Source organism: Balaenoptera borealis (genome assembly GCF_965194805.1).
Source record: "Balaenoptera borealis genome assembly, chromosome: 1".
NCBI classification, from domain to species: domain Eukaryota; kingdom Metazoa; phylum Chordata; class Mammalia; order Artiodactyla; family Balaenopteridae; genus Balaenoptera; species Balaenoptera borealis.
Window position 1 is genome coordinate 92,177,506 of NC_138860.1, and position 17,335 is coordinate 92,194,840.

General features: G+C 46.1%; 1 protein-coding gene across 2 annotated transcripts in view; it reads right to left on the minus strand.

Moving 5' to 3' along the window:
* Positions 1-17,335, minus strand: part of LOC309617473 (uncharacterized protein) — a 145,696-nt gene that overhangs the window by 111,711 nt on the left and 16,650 nt on the right. For both annotated transcript variants that reach the window (XM_082369854.1, XM_082369853.1), the window contains exons 2-4: positions 14,217-14,387; positions 2,385-11,095; positions 1,910-1,989 (exon numbers count right to left, since the gene is read on the minus strand). In XM_082369854.1, the coding sequence (XP_082225980.1) occupies positions 1,910-1,989; positions 2,385-2,614 (310 nt within the window). In that variant the 5' untranslated portion in view covers positions 2,615-11,095; positions 14,217-14,387. The remainder of the gene's footprint in view (positions 1-1,909; positions 1,990-2,384; positions 11,096-14,216; positions 14,388-17,335) is intronic.

The window sequence follows — 17,335 nt, forward strand, 5'->3', positions numbered from 1 at the left end:
ACAACTGTGGTCTGGGACGGACACACTCACACACACACACACGCACGCACGCACGCCACAGTCAGATTTCCTGGCTTGCTGCAGTGAGGGAGGACACTCCAGAGGAACGGTGGCCAAGAGGGAGGAGAGAAGCATCTTCCACCAGGAGTGTGGTCCTGCGGAAGGATTCTGAGAGGGCTGTGAGGGTAGAGTCCTCTGCTCTGGACTGGTTGCCTTCTGATTCAGACTCAGGGGAAGTGGAGGGATGAAGGGCTGTTAAGAGACCAGAGCGGCTTAGTAACTGGGTGTCCTCAGTACTGAGCGGGTTTAGCAAAGTGGGTCTGGGGCACCACTGGGAAGAAAAGTGGTGGTCGCTCATTTTACAGCCACTACAAGACCTTGGGAGAAACCAGGTCGCCTGTTAAGTTTGCAGCTGCTTTTATCTGCGTCCTCCCAGCCTGATTAACTAGAGGATTCTTTTTTTGTCTTTCAGTCTGAACTGATTTTCACTCTTTCAATCCCAGCTTGATATTTATTCTTTCAGTATCTTCACGGATTCAGGGGGTTTTAGGAGGCAGGAGGGGCACTGAGCACAGTCTCCACATTCTGCCGTGTGTTTCCAATGAGAGTCCCAGGTAAACCACACAGGCCCAGTGGTGGTTCTGGCCTGACCCTGTTCTTTTCACTCCTCCTACTGTCATTCTTAGGCCTCACTTGGACTGTGGCCACAGTCTCCAAGTGACCCCCAGACCTCTCATCTGAGCCCCAGATCCATGCATCCAACTGTCTGCCCAATAGGCCCCCTGGCAAGTCCAACAGGCCCTTCAAATTCAACACCCCCAGCTCACCTCTCTTGTCTCCCCCCAGCCACCCTCGATCACTTGCGCCTGCCTTAGGGTTGCTGTTGGGTGCACTGTGGCTCCATCCACCCACGCATCCTCCTCGCCCAAGACGCCTCCCTCCCCACCGCGTACAAACTGTTGCCATAGCTCATTGGTTCTTCCTCCTAAATAAACCTTTTAAACCTGCTTCTCTTCTCTCTCTCGGGTCCTTTGATCCTTTGCTTGGATTAATATAAGAGCCTCATGGGACTTCCCTGGTGACACAGTGGTTAAGAATCCACCTGCCAATGCAGGGAACACGGGTTCGAGCCCTGGTCCGGGAAGATCCCACATGCCGTGGGGCAACTAAGTCTGTGTGCCACAACTACTGAGCCCACGTGCCACAACTACTGAAGCCCACGCGCCTAGAGCCCGTGCTCCGCAACAAGAGAAGCCACGACAATGAGAAGCCCACTCACTGCAACGAAGAGTAGCCCCTGCTTGCCGCAACTAGAGAAAGCCCACGCGCAGCAACAAAAAGACCCAACACAGCCAAAAAATAAAAATAAATAAATTAATTTTTTTAAAAAGAGCCTCATAACCCACCACCCCCCTCCAGTCTCGTCTCCCTCTAATCCACCGATGCCCTGCTGCCAGAAAGGAATCTTAAACATGCAAATCTGATCCTTTCCCTACCTGTGTAACGTCCTTTCATAGCATCTCATCACCTGGTGTGAGGCCTGAAATATCTTACACAGCTCACGAGGCTTTTCATCTGATGGGCCCATTTTCCCAACCTTGTTTTCTACCAACCTTGCCTTCGCCAGATGACCCAGCCACAGAGAACCACCGACTCCCTGGACTGGCGGCCCTTCCTCCTCTCCCACCTTTGGGCAAGCTGTTCCCACCGTCTGGGATGTCAGAAATACTGACGACATCATTACCAATGGTAACGATACTGTTACCATTTATTGATCACATACTGTAGGTCAGGCACTCTGCTAAGGAATTCACGTGCATCAACGTAACAATTCTGTAAAATTGGTGCAATTGGTATCTCCATTTTACAGATGAAGAAACTGAGGCTTAAAAGAGGTTAAGAGACTTACCCAAGGTCACACAGCTGGTAAGTGGCTGAGCCAGGATGTGAATCCAGGTTTCAGTGAGACAGATTCCACTGCATCTCCTCCTGCGTACGTGATAAATTCTAGTCACGCCCTAAAACCCAACTGCCACATCCCCGTATCCTGAACCTGTCTCTCGCCTCTCCTTCATAAGCAGTTAGTTTCCCACCTTCCTGCCACTGCATCTCGTACCTGACTGTGTTATATCAACCATCTCCCTGCTGGCCTGGGACTGTGGGTGGTGCCCACCCATGTGTCACAGCCCTCCCCAGCGAAGCGGCCAAGCTCCACACCGTGGGTTTTGCCTACAACCCAGGCTGTGGCTGACCAAACATGCAACAGACATCCAACCCCAAAGGGCTAGTGGGCGGGCTTGGACTACAGCTGTGATGCCGATGTTTATCTGCCTAAACTGAGAGCTCCTGGAAGGCCGTGTCGGCCATGGAGGTGCTCCACTCACATCTCCTTCCAAAGCTCCTGCCGTGGGAAATGTAACTGGCTGACCGCCTCCAGCTGCTGCCTTTTATATCCACCATGGCGTTCCCGTTTCTCCCAGTCTGTCCTCAGCCAGTGAGTACACTGCAGGGACTGGGGCTGGTCTGTTCCTGCCCCAAATGGGGCTCCTGCAACTGGCAGCCTTGGCTTGGGAGGCTCTCTGTCGGCCTGGCTGAGACCTTCTCGGACCTGCATGGCGCCTGATGCTCTTCCTTCCGGCTCTCCTTTCACAGGTGTCAGACTTGTGTCAAGTCTGAAGACTCTCCCCACCTGCTCCAGCTCCTTCGTCCTTTAGCTTTCATTAGCATTTCCCCCAGTAAGTTTCTTGCACATCACATTCCGTTTTGGTGTCTGCTTGATGGAGGACTCTAAAATGACATAGAAGCAGAAACCATCTTTATACAGCTGACACATAGCAAGTGTCCAATAAATGTTTGCTGACCAAGCAGTCTCCCTGACTGTTGCTAGTTCTCCCCAACCCATCCCTATACCACTTCCAGAACAGTCCTCCTAGAAAGGACTGTGTGCACGTCACTTCCTTTCCTCCCCACAGGCAAAGTCATAGCAGATAAAAGAGGAAAAGATACAGCGGCTTCAGTATTTTTAAATGTGGCAATTAATATTAATAGGGATACTAGTGATGTGGAATGCAATTTCTCGAACTGCATTATGAGTTTTTTTAAAAGGAGAAATTCAAAATGGCAGGATAACTGTTGACCATTGAGTCATGACAATGGGTTTAAAAGTGGTTTTAGAAAATGGGAACTTCACTGGAGTGAAAGTGCCTCTGTTTCTCCCACCCCAGCGTGATTCCCTTGGGAGCTGCATGTGCCAGGCTTGGGTGTCTGCCTGATTGCCTCATTGTACCCCCGCTGGGAAGAGCTCAGAACACTCGGCTATCCCCTGAAGTACCTGCTTCCCCTATCATTAATCTTGAATTCAGGTTTCAGGGTCTTCCACAGTTGCCCGCCTCCTGCGGGTGGCATCAGGGCTGCCAAGTGTTCACTCCAAGGGGTACCATTCCCATCATAATTTCTCTGGATGGCAGCCCCTTGAGTCACAGCTCTGTGTGGACTCCTCTTCCCCAGGGCAGCCTCCAGGAAAACTTCTTTCTCCCCCAGACTCTACAGCTTGAAACCAACCCAGAACAACTCCTCTGTGATCAGATGCATTCTGCTTTCCCTGGCAAATTTCCTTGAAAAAGACTCTTCATGTAGTGTTTTTGGCATGATAGTCCAAGACAGGGTTATAATAAGCATCCTCTTGAAGCCTTAAATACAGTCTCTGGCTCTGCAAATACCATTATGACAGACTTGCGTTCTCAGTCCCAAGAAATGTTGTGGGCACTGGAGCTCAGAAACGTCCTAGGCGTGGAAGCAGGCTTTATTCTTATTCGTGTCTGGGATCCAAGGAGAAAAATGACGGGGTTCCAAGTGCCAGTTCACGCGACACTCTCACGGAGGCCGAGGGAGGGTCTCTGCAAGTGTGCTTCTGTGATGAGAAGGTGAGCAGAACACATCTGGGTGGGTCACGAGGTGCCTCTGGGCCACGGGGCTATGGGAGTGCAGTGTCAGGGTCTCAAGTTAGCACGATAATGGCCAAAAGCAGAAGCTGGGGAAAGGCCTCAGCGTTGCTAAGTGGTCAGAAACACTCATGGTTACTGCTGGAATTGGAGACACGGGGCTCAAATGACGTCGGAAGGTTACCGAGGGGTTACCTCGCTAGAACCACGAAATGGAAAGGGTGACCGTCAGGCTCCCAGTGTGCCCCACCCTCCCCGACCCCCACCCTTCCCTCATTCTCTCAGGGTAGTTGCCCTGGGCCCCATCCAGCCATTCCTGGGGCCTAAGACAGACTTCTCATCCCGAAATCAACTCCGATACTTATTTCAAATCCACGTGTACCTTTGTTTCACAGAAGATGAATGTGTTTGAGGAATTCAGGTAAAAATACAAAAATTTTGAAGCCTTGTATTTTTGATAGGAAGGAAGGCCTAGTTGAAAGGACTTCGGTTGAGAGTATTTTTATAAATCACACCCAGTTTGGAAAGCTAGCTTTTTCATCCATTGAGTTCCTTAAGGCCTGGATAAAACTGCATTTTCCTAAGGAAACTGTGGAATCCTTGTGAGTTGCCTTACCTTTCAGGATTTTTCAGAGAGGGGCACAAAGTTGGTGGCCCGTGAGTTGGCTGTCTGGGGGGCACTGTCAGGGCCCTAGTGCTGGCACAATACCGGCCTGGACGGTGGGGTGCAGTGAGGCAGGGCCAGAGTCCCAGGGGATGCTACTGCCATGGCCAGAATGTCGGCAGTTTCCAGGGCACCCCTTTTCCCCCCAGGGCAGCCACTTGTCTTCTGCAGCCCAACCTGGGCTTCCAGGCTTCACCAGAGGCATGGTCCAGGGGGGACGAGGCAGAGGATTTCCTCCCGTGAGCAAATTCTCCATGAGTGGCACCTTTGCGATCATTTTTACAAGGTGATATTGTAACACAATGGTTACTTACACTGGAGTGAAAATTCATTGCCAGAAGCAGAGGGAAACTGAGGGTCAGCCTGCTCAGTTAGCAACTGACACCTTAGTGGTTGTATTAGTCAGCACCAGCTGCCATAACAAATACAATAGTCTGGGTAGCTTAAACAGCAGACATTTATTTCTCACAGTTCTAGAGGCTGGAAGTCCAAGACCAAGATGCCAGCCAATTCAGTTTCTGGTGAGAGCTCTCTTCCCAGCTTGCAGACAGGGCTACCTCCTTGCTGTGTCTTCACATGGCAGAGAGAGGAGAAGCAAGTTGTCTGGTAGCTCTTGTTATCAGGGCACTGATCCTAACAGATGAGGGCTCCACCCTCATGGCCTCATTGAATGCTAAAGACCTCCTTATAGGCACTATCTCCAAATACAGTCACACTGTGGGGTTAGGGCTTCAACATATGAATTTGGGGGTGGGGGGGATAAATTCAGTCCATAGCAGTGGTCAAACAGTGAAACATTCAAGAATGATGGTACCCTTTGAGGTATTTGCTGCCCTTCCAATCAAAGTCCCAGGCCTCATCCTCTGGCCTACCCACCCGAGGCTCCTTCTCCCATCTTAGAATCTGGTCATGTTTCTGCCACATCACCCAGGGGCAGGGTGGGCACCCCTGAGGCCTGGTGCAGGAACACAGGCTGGCAGGGCTGTCTGGACAGCAGTCTGTGGGCGCAGCCCAATGGTCAGGCCCTGGGTGACCCTGGAGGAAGGGGAAGAGGAAGCAGAGGGACAAATCTCATCTGTCACTTAGCAGAAGCATGAAGCCACCTGGGGTCAGGACACAGCAGCCTTATAAAGTCTGTCCTTGGGCAGACTTCCTCATACATTTCACAGGTTAAACCATTGAATCTTGGGGGCTTCCACTTGCCTGGCCTATAATGTGGAGACCATTCATCATGTGTTAAGGCCAGGTTAATCTGCTAAATAAAAAACACTTGGGGTGGGGGAGGGATGGAGTGGGAGTTTGGGGTTAGCAGATGTAAGCTATTATGTATAGAATGGATAAACAACAAGGTCCTACTCCATAGCACAGGGAACTATATTCAATATCCTGTGATAAACCATAATGGAAAAGAATATGAAAAAGAATGTATATATATGTATAAGTGAATCACTTTGCTGCACAGCAGAAATTAACACAACATTGTAAATTAACTATACTTCAATAAAAATTAAACAAACACCTGGGATTTCTCTATCATTACCAACAGCTCAAATTATAGGCAAAGAAAAGTCTCCAATCCCCTTTATTCTTCCCTTTTCACCCTGGAAAGTTCTGTGGTCTCTATTCTCCTCAGCCTGCACTCCCACCCCCACTGTTGGCTGCTGTCCTTTCTCTGCCTTTGTTTTATAGCAGTGAATGGTAACGACCTTCAAAAGCTCAGGGGACATTCTTCCATTGTTAGAGAATCCAGCTACGCCACTCAGGCTGCCCCCACTCAAGACTGTATTCTTCTAGCCATGAGTCACTGCTGCCATCTTGTTCCTGTGCTTCCTGCGAGGAGATGAGAGAAGGAAAAAGAAAGGGGGGCCACCCGGCCGGCTCATGGAGCACCTGCAGGCCTGGGTGGGCTCCGGCCATAAAAGTCTGCAGAAGATGGAAAAGGGAGGAGGGGGAACTGGGCTGTTACCCTGAGCAGGGGCAAAAGCCATGCCTCTATGGGGGCAGGGGTCACATTGGGCCGCACAGTCCTCTAGGTAGGGGCCTAGGGCAGTACCATTAACACAAACAGCTCTGGGATCCAACAGGCCTGGCTTTGAAGTCCAGACCCACTGCTTCCAGCGTCCTGGACAGGTTCCCCAGCCTCCTGGAGCCTTCCTTCCCTCATCTGTACAATACGGAGCCCGGTCCCCTTCATAGGATCATGGTGAAGGCTGAAGGACATGACCTATGCAAACCACCTAGAACACGGCCTGGCATAAAATAGGAACTGGGCATTTAGTAGGTTTCCTCTTTCTCTCTCAGATCTTCCTTCTCTCCTTCCTCCTCCTAATGGGAGAGCAATCATCCCTAAGCGAGAGTACCATCCTCAGAAAGGTTCAGCAGTGCCCAGCCATCTCACAAATGCTGGCTGCCACGCACACAAAGGGACTGTTTCTTGCTTAGAAACGGAAACAACTGGGGGAAGGTCTGGGAACAATGAACCTTGCCCTACACCAAGGGGGACCTCAGCCCTCTCATTTGTTTGATCTTGACTCTGTTTGGCAATGGTTAATTCTCACATCTCAGATTCGTGGCAAGAATTTGAATCCCCATTTAAAGGCAGCTCTTATCATCATTCAGCTCCACGATCATCATTCAATATTTATTATGTTCAGGGCCTTCTTCCAGACATTATATATTTCCTTCAGTCTGGAAAGTGGAAGGCTGAGAGGGGCTGCTGAGAGGTCCATAAAGTCCCCAGGGATGCACAGGGCTTGGGAGCAAGTCCTTGTTCACCCAATCCCAGCAGCATAGGTTTAGGAAGGGATTGGTGACATTAGAGCAAGAGGAATTTTAGGTTACGTGAAAGGAATCTATTTCATTTCCAGCAAGTAATAAACTCACAGAATTCATTACCCAAGAGGGAGCTGAGTGTAAGCATAGAAAGTACATCAAACGAAGTTTCAGGCAAATTCATGGTTGGCTGATCTCTGTATGGGGTGTCCCCTGACCCTGCGACCTTGCCACCAGGAAGGACATCGAGCATTTGGCAGGACTTAAAGAAGGAGAACACTGTCCCCTTGGGCCTTGGGTTCTGGTCCGTGCAGCAATTCCTATGCCCATGAGATTGTCCTAAATTTCTTAGATTTGTGATTTTTCAGAGTCATTCATCTGAACTGGGGGAGAAAGGGGGTAGCAATCCTGGAGAGAGGGGACTTTCAACAGTGGCATAAGAATCTCCCGGGCAGCATACCTTACTGTGATTTCTTTTCTTGTCTAAAATTCCAAAGGCCTACACCCTTTTAAGACTGCAGCAATTTCATAAGAGCATGGGGCGTTTGCATTGGAAGTGAGTTGCTGGACCATTCCACTTACTGCAGTTTCTGCCCTGAACAGTTCTGTGCAATAGCAATTAGATTCAGAAATAGAAACAGTGACGATGCTAGAAATGCAGTTGCTGAGCTATGTATCTTTGAGGCAAAAAAGTCTATATACCTGAGGACCGAACGTTGACTTATTTATGCAACAAATATTTTGAGCACTAACACTGAGCCATGTGCTTTGAATACAAAGATGAATAAGACATAAAAATATCTGTCTTCTGAGAGGTTAGCCAGTGGGGAAAACAGGCAAACAGCTCTCATATTGTGGGTGTTATGGGAACAGGAAGAACAGGGGGTCTATCCATCTTTATCTGCAGGAGTCAGGATTCGAAGGACTGCCAGGGGTTCCCTGGTGAATGTGAGAAGGGGAAGAGGGATTCACGCAGACAGGAGAGTGTGGAACATTTGAAATGCTCAAAGTCACTACGGGTGGAGCTCAGGCCACCTGAGACAAATGGGAAGGAGGTGATTCTGGAAAGAAGACACTGAGGGTGGTGGTCCAGGCTAAGGAGCGGGGCGCTGATTTTCGAAGGGAAGCTGGGAGGTGTATAGTCAGATTCTAACCGTAGGGAGATCATGGGATGACCTAGATGAGGATGAAGCTAGAAACAAGGACAGGAGTAAGGTGATTTGCAGGAGAGCAATGACTGGGGACCAAAACAAAGCCCTGAGCCTGGGCCAAAGGTAAGATCAATGGGCATAAGGGGGAGGGAGAGAGAGGGGGCATTTGGGAGTGACTTCATGATTTCTTTGAGTGGATGGAGGTATCATTGAATGGTAACTGAATGCTAAGGGAAGAATGTGACGGAGAAGATAACGATTAAGTTTGATATGCTGCACTTGCTTTCTGTATGAGGCAGTCAAACTGAGATACCCGTCAGCTGGTGTATATAGAGATCCAAGTCCCAGAGAGAGATGTGGTCTAGGGATCCTCGGTCCCAGGGGCATCAGCAGGTGGAGATGAAAGTTTGCCAAGGGAGAGTCCAAACGTGGACAGAGGAGTGAACTGAGGGTGCTATGCCAGAGAACGCTGAGGGCAGAGGAAAGTGAACTCCCCAAGGAGAGCAAGCAAAGAGGTGGGAAGAGACAGGCTTCTCAGAAAACAAAGGAAGGGTGATTTTTGAAGAAAGGGGAAGTGTTTGACAGTGTCAAATGATGCAGAGGTCAAGGAATATAAGGACTGAAGAGAAGCCGTTAGACCTGGCACCTGGGTCCTTATTGCTGACCAGGTGGAAGAAGATTCTGTGGGAGATGCGGGGAGAAGCCAGAAGGCAGTGGGTCAAGGAGTGAATGAAAGGCAGGAAGTGGTGACAGCAGGTAGACTATTCCACCCAGAAACTCAGCTAGGAAGGGAAGGAGAGAGCTTGGAGGATGAACCAAGGAGGAAAGTTCAGTAGAGGAGACTTGAACATAATCAGAAACCGACTGTTAAGGAGATTTAAGAGAGAGAGAAAATTGATGGAACAAGCATGCAGAAAATGCTCAGAGTGGAGCTCAGCTGTCATGTGTCAATTTTCCCTCCCTGCTCCATTCCTTCTCCGCAACCCTATGACATCCATTTGGACCACTCATCCGTCTTCAGACACTGCTTTGCATTATGGTTATTTGAGTGTATATCTTATCTTCTGTAATTAATTTTGTATCTCTTTCAGGGCAGGAACTCTGTCTTAAACATTTTTGTTGTAATCCATGGAGCTTTTATTTTTTTTTTAATAGAATGAGTTTCATAGTATTTTTTAAATTAAGGCATAACTTACATACAGTAAATTACTGGACACAAAGATAGTACAGCTTGATGAATTCTTACATACGTATAAACCCATGAAACCACTATTCCAACATACAAATATTTTCAGCACACTTGAAGCCTCTCATGGTCCTACCCAGACAGTATCCCACATCGAAGTAACCATCATTCTGACCTCTACTGCTATATAGTTTTGCCTGTTCTTGGTCTTCTTATAAATAGGATCACTTGGTGTATGTTCTTTGTTATCTAATTTCTTTCTCTCAATAATATGTCTTTTGTTGTGTGCAATGGTTTAAGTTCTTTTTTTTATCTGTGAAGTAGTCCATTGTGTAAATATATACCACAGTTTTTCTATCAGTTGATAGATGCTAGGGCTTCTTCCAGTTTGGGGCTATGAGAAATAGTGCTGCCATGAACGTTCTTGACTACATACAATGGGGTCATAGCACTCATTCTGTTGGGTGTATGTCCAAGAATGGTACTGAAGGGTAATAGGTTGATATTTGTTCAGCTTTAGTAGATGCTGCCAAAGTGTTTGTGCCAATTTATATTCCCTTGCAGTGTATGAGTGCTCTGGCCCTATAGTATTTTTAAATAAAATGCAATTCAATGAGGAATGCTTAGAACATTGAAAAGAACAACCGCTTTTAAGAACCATCAACACTTCAGAAGTATCTATTGATATGTTAACAATTACTGTGGAAATAACAGATCACTTCCCTATCCACTAAGACTTCTATCATAGAACCCCTGGTTGGTCTAGTTTGAATTGAGGTAAGTTCTCGAGTATAAAATAAGTGCATTTCTATATAATTAATTTCTATAATGTACTATTGTCACTAATTTTAAAAAAGCTTTCTTGCCTCACATTCAGATCCATGAGATTTTATTTTAATACTCCATTATGGATCTGATTTTTATGGAAGCTGGCAGAACCGCCTTATCCTAACATGACGTATGCATCCTGGATGTCTCAAGAGTCAGCGTTAATTCAATTATTTATTCATTTGTTCATTCTGTAAATATATATTGAGCAGCTACTCTGTGCTAGGCACCGTACTAGTCACTGGGGGGTGTGGGGCAGGGGATATAAAGAATCCTCTGTTATGGATTCTGCCCTCAAAGAACTTGGTCTAGAAGAAGGCTTGGATGCAAAGAACTTAATGCAGAGGAGAAAGTTAGCAAGCCTCATACTTCATCGAAAGCTTTTCTACGAGAGCAGAGCCGTACCAACTTTGGTGGAAGTTTAGCAAAAGAAACTGTCATTTAATAGGTCAGTTACCTGTCTGAGTGAAGACAGCAAGTCCCCTGAGGGCAGATCTTTGTTTTCAAGTCACTTGAGTGTTCCCTCAATGTAAGCTTCATAGGCGCCCATTATCTAGAGGGGAAAAGAAATGACAAGACCCTTACTGGGTTTGACAAAGCCTGCTCTTTCAAAAACCCCTAGGGAGAAACTTCCTTGCTTGAAGTCAAGGAACCTCTGGGAACCTAGAAGTCCTAGACCCTGACATGCTTATAATCTTTCCAATTATTGAGATGGTTCCAAATGGTGTTAGCTGGCAGTAAAGGGCCCAAGGATCCCCAAGAGTAACTCATTAAACTCAACGCTAGGCCTAGATGGTTGCCATAGGAGTGCTGATTCTGGCACAGTGAGCAACCAAGGACAGAAGCTTTGCTCTCTGGACCCACTATGGCAGCACAAAGGACCTACTTTGGAAACAGCAGCTGAGTATGCGAGTGTGATCTTGGAATCCAAGTTAGAGCATCCTTAGCTGAACGTCATTTGGGAGAGAGTGGGAAGTGAACATTTAAAAGCTGAATTCCTATTCACACTTCAAGCTGCTGAAGAGCTTCATACCAATTATAGGCTTAGCAGATACTACTGGTTATTGTGGCAGAGTTGTTTTTTTTTTTTTTTTTGTGGCAGAGTTTTCATCCCATATTCCCTCCAGACCCCTTTACTATTTCTTGAGCACATGGGCTTCTGAGGCCTTCCTACAGGAAAACTGTCAGAGAAAAATGACTGCTATGTATATTCTGTCTCTAACAATATATATTCTGGGATTTTTTTTGCACCATCCTCCTAGAAATACTTTTACTTCTCTCCTGTGTTGAAACTTCTGCTCCTGTTATATCTTTCCCTTTCTCAAGTAAGGCTGCAAGGGAAATACATGTTTTGAGACGTTGCATGTCTGAAGATGTCTTTATTCTATCTTTGTACTTTTTGGATAATTTGGCTGGGTATAGAACTCTAGTTTGGAGAGCATTTCCTTTCAGAATTTTGAATGCATTGCCTCATCTTCTTTCTGTTTCCAGTGATGCTATTGCGAAGTCCAAAGCCATTCTCATTTCTGATTCTTTGTATGTGACTTTTTTCTTCCTCTAGAATCTCGTAGACTCTATTTCCTCCAATTTTATGAAAATGTCCAGTGAGGTACCTTAATGTGGATCTATTATTAGCCAACGTGTTGGGTGTTTGATGCATTGTTTAAAGCAGGAAACTTTTGTCTTTTTTTTTCTCTGGGAAATCCGGGGGAGTCATTTCATTTGTGATTATCTTCTTTCCGTTTTCTGTTTTTTCTTGTTCTCTCTCTAGAACTCCTATTATTTATGTATTGGACTTCTTGGACTAGTCTTCTAATTTTGCTTTCTTTTCTTTCCAATTTTTAAAAATCCCTTTGATTTTTTACTCTACTTTGTGAGAGACTAACTATTGAGTTTTTTATTTCTGCTGTTTTTAATTTCCAAGAATTCCTTTTTGGCCTCTGAATGTTCCTTTTTTATTTCACCCTGTTCTTTTTTCTTGGATGCAATATTTTCTCTTATCTCTGTAAAGATGTAATTTATATACACTTTAATTCTCCTCTCCTTGCATGTTCTCAGTTCCCCCACACACTACTTTTTTTTAAAAGTCTTTATTGAGTTTGTTGCAATATTGCTTCTGTTTTATGTTTTGGTTTTTTGGTCCCGAGGCATGTGGGATACTGGTTCCCTGACCAGGGATCAAACCCTCACCCCCTGCATTGGAAGGTGAGGTCTTAACCACTGGACCACCAGGGAAGTCCCCACCCATACACTACTTTTATTTTTTTTTATTTTTTTGCTTTATAGCTACTTTATTTATTTATTTATTTTTGGCTGTGTTGGGTCTTAGTTTTCGTGCGAGGGCTTTCTCTAGTTGCAGCAAGCGGGGGCCACTCTTCATCGCGGTGGGGGGGCCGCTCTTCATCGCGGTGCATGGGCCTTTCACTATCGTGGCCCCTCCCGTTGCAGGGCACAGACTCCAGACGCGCAGGCTCAGTAGTTGTGGCTCATGGGCCCGGTTGCTCCGCGGCATGTGGGATCTTCCCAGACCAGGGCTCGAACCCATGTCCCCTGCATTAGCAGGCAGATTCTCAACCACTGCGCCACCAGGGAAGCCCACTACTTTTATTTTTAATTGTTGTCTTGGTGTTTATTGTCCACATTATTAGCTCTCCTCAGATAGTAGTATTGGGATATCTGATCATGATTAAGAGAGTGGAACTATTAATCTGATTGGAAGTTTTCAAGTTGATTGAAAACTCTGCAAGTGGGTGAAGCTTTGGACTTTTTGTGCTGCAATGTAGGATTGTTGGAGAACCTCCTGTGTCAGTATTCCTAGTCTGTTCCTTGTAGGTTACACAGATTCCCTAAGCACTCTAAGTGTTTAAAAGAGTGCCTGACACATAGCAAGCAAGTACTCAGTACTTGTTATTATTGTGAAAGCTACTGTTATTGTTATTGTAGAAAATACGTTCACAGAGAAGCAAATATATACACAATTCAACTAATCAAAAGCCAATACCCTTGTTTGGATCTTCGTAGAGATTCACAAAGGTGCAATCATTCTCAGAGAGTTGCACACAAACGTTAAATGGTGCTCTGATGCTTCATGGTTGGGTGAATGATAGAGAAGGTGAGTGGAAGGAAGATGTTTGGGGCCAACCTAGGAGAGGTGGGGAGGCAGCTGACTGAGAAGGAGGAAGTGGCTAGAAGGAATGCCAAGTGGTCATGGTGGCTTCCAGAGAATGCTAGTGGTTTCTCCATTTAAGCTGGTATCTAAACAGTCGCTATCATTGCAGTTCTAGTGGAATGGGTTTTGGCACACTTGGGGGCAGATTTGTTAATTGGCTCCATGTCTCCTTGGGTGGCCTTCAATTTTATGGGTGATAGCACCAGAGGACCAGCTCTGCCAGGGGAAAGAAGGAATATTCCATTAATCTGGCTATGGGTTATTAAGCCACTCTTTCTTCCTGTCACCGACAGATTGTGAATAACACTGTGTTCTCTCCCACCCTCCTCCTCTGCCTCCCCTTCTCTTTCCACAGCCTGGGGAGCACAGTGAATCTAGAAAAGCCTCGCTGTTCTCAACCCTGGTGGGTCCTGGCCTGTCTGGCCCTTGGTAATGGGAAGGGACCCCTTTTTCCTCCTTTCTACACCTGTTGGTCCCCAGCCACCTGGGAGTCCCCTCCAGAAACCTGACTTGCAGCTTCCGCAGTGCCGGACCGCTGGCCAGAGTGGTGGATTCCTCCCAGGAGCTGGTGTAGCCTTTGGCAGGGGATCAGCTCCTCGGGTCATTGATTTCAACTGCTCAGCATCTTGTCTCAGCTCTTCTTGTGCGTCTGCCTCTCTCAATTCAATTCTAATAACTTTATTGGCACAAAGATGCGGAGAAAGGATTGCCAAAGTCAATAATCAAGTTTCTGCAACCGAGATAATTTTTTTTTTTTTGGTGGTTGTTTCGTACAGATAAGAATTGTGTGGGCTCATATTGGGTTTTATCTTTGGATTATTCTCTCATAAGACAGTACATATTAGGAGGTCTGAGTCAGATTATTTCTCTCAGTTATACAGCCTCATTATTCTCTACTTCTTGGTTTATGCTTGTTTGTTTGCCTGTCTCTTTTTAACACAATTATTTTAATGACAAAAAATCAGGTAAGCGAATTTTTATTGATCACCTACTATGTCCTAGGCAGTGTGATGGGGTATTTAAAAACATACACTATATTTTATCGAGAGTAGGAAAAAGCTGAGTCAGGCTATAAAGAAGTGATGAAATGTGACTGCCCATCTATCCAAGGCAACTAATAATATAATTCCTATCAGTTAGAGAGGAAAGAGAGCTGAATGGTTAAGTGTGTGGGTTCTCAGCTCTTCCCCCTCTTTATGTGACTTTGGGCAAACTTCCTTGTGCCTCAGTTTCTTCACCTAAGAAAAGGGAATAATACCAATAGCAATACCTCTTAGGGTTGTTGTGAGAGTCATGTAAGATTGAACATAAAGCACTTAGAAAAAGCCCTGGCAATCAGTAAGCACTTAATAAATGTTAGCTATTTTTATTACTGTGATTTCCAGAGACCTTAACGGTTTTCTTTTCCAAGCTCCTCCTCTTCTCAGGGAGTATCTAGGGGGCCAGCGAGACTGACTTGCCCAAAGTCACAGTTTGGTCTCTAACTGCAGACAACGATGCTAATGACCTCGACACCATGCTGCCCCTTGGTCAGTGGTGTGAATTTTGATTCTAGAAACTCAAGCAAAATTTCGGTGGGGGATTCCTCTCCAGACCACCATACCATGAATAACCACTCACAGAGTATGCTGGGACTTCCACTGTCTCCGACTCACTTGATTTCTTGGAGTGGAATTACACAGACATGACCAGCATCCGACTGAATGATGGTACCTCTGGTTCATACGGTGTCAGGATGGTACAGTGTTTAAGAGCCACAGTCTGGTGCCAGACAGACTTGATTCAAATCTTGGCTCTTCCCTTTATACATGCTCTGTGATCTCAGACCAGTTACTTAACACCTCTAAGCCTCAAGTTACTCACAAGTAAACATGGATAGTAATGACACTACCCCTCACTGCATCATCATAAGGATGAAACACAGTAGCATATAAAGAGCTCAGCCTGGTGACTGGTACAGAGTAATTGTGAATACGTGGAAATTAATATGGTTTTTATACTAGTTTTTGGTACTTTCTTTTACCCATCCTCATTTTATCCTCAAGACATCCTTCTAAGAGAGGAAAGAGAGATTCTTTTATTCCCACCACTTATTCATAAAGGTTAACTTAGCATCATAGCTGGCAGTGGGACCTGAACACACAAAGGCTTCAGTGACCCTAAAGCAGTGCTCCTTCTCCTATACGTACACCTCAGGGACTAAGGAAACCTGAAAATGTCCTCGAAATCGAGAGGGGAGGGGAAATAAAGAAGAAAAACTGGGAAAATTAATAGGGTCATCACAAACTGAAAGTTGGAGTGATGTTTTTGTTAGACACATTAAATCAAAATGCACACAAATGAAGCAGAGATGGAAAAAAGAAAGTTCCATGTAGCCCCAGAAGGACCAAACAACAACAACAATGTGAAGCACGCTATCTATAGAGAAGGACAGACAAACCAATAATCAGAAGCTCCCTTGTAAGTTAAGGCCAGGAGAATGGTGTAGGGAATTAAACACTTTCAGCTTATCCCAGATCTGGTGCAAAAACAAGACAGGGAGAGGGAAGGGAAGAGGGCCATGGAGTAAAGGATCAGATCATTGTCTGCAAAGACTGTGCATTGTCACGAAAATGGTTCTGAAGATGAACGTGGTTGCTAAGATCATAAACTTTGCATTCACGTAACCACAAGCTAGGAGGTCAGTGCATTCTGGAATTGTTCGTTAAGTCAGGATGCAATCGGATGAGAGGAGGGAAAGGTGCCCATTTCCTATAGGTCCTTCTTTTCCCTCTCTTCCCAAGGCGCTGCGAATCTGGAGGTCCTGCACAGCCGTTTACTTGCATTGGGAGAGGCAGGGGAAAGTCCATGCACTGACTGCCTACTCTATGGAGACAGGAGCCAGGTCTGTCCACCTGGGACCTCAGCACCTTGGACAGTTTGCCACCTTCTGTAACTCTTTGTTGATGGATCCCTTGGGAAACTCTACTAGGCACTTTGCTATCCAGTGGTAAAGGGACAGCTGCCAGGGCAGTATGGCATGACAAGGAAAGAATGCTATGAAAATCCAAGAAACAAGAAAGGAACCTGGGTCTTTTACACTGAAAGAAAGTAATGATGGGAAGGAGTATAAGGTGAAGAGTGAGAGATGGGTACCACGGTGAGGGAACAGGAGCTGGCATGCCAGTCTTGAAGGGTCTGAGGGACTTGGAGCAGATTCACAGAGGGGACCAATCATGGCCTGGGATAGTCCCAGGGGTGGGTGCTCACCTCGGACAAGCAGAGGAAGGAGCAACTGGAAGATTGTCCTGGTCTTTCAGCTACACTGGCATGTCCTGACTTCACCTACTGGGAGCAGTGCTTGTCGATGGGTTAGGGGTACTTCAGTTGGTGCCTTTTTTCAAATCAGCTGCTGAAAAAAGGTACAGGGCTCATCCATGAGCTTGAGGATGACATTTGCTTATGGAGAAGGAATCTTCTACTCCTTGAAACCACAAAGCCTACTTTCAGGCCTGTCCTCATGGGGTGCACTTTTTTGAATTCAGTAAATTAAATTGGGAAGTAAGAGCCATCACGCTGTTTGGATTTATTGCCATTTGAGTTTTTAAGCCAACATTTGTAAAGTGCTGTGTAATTTAAAACAAT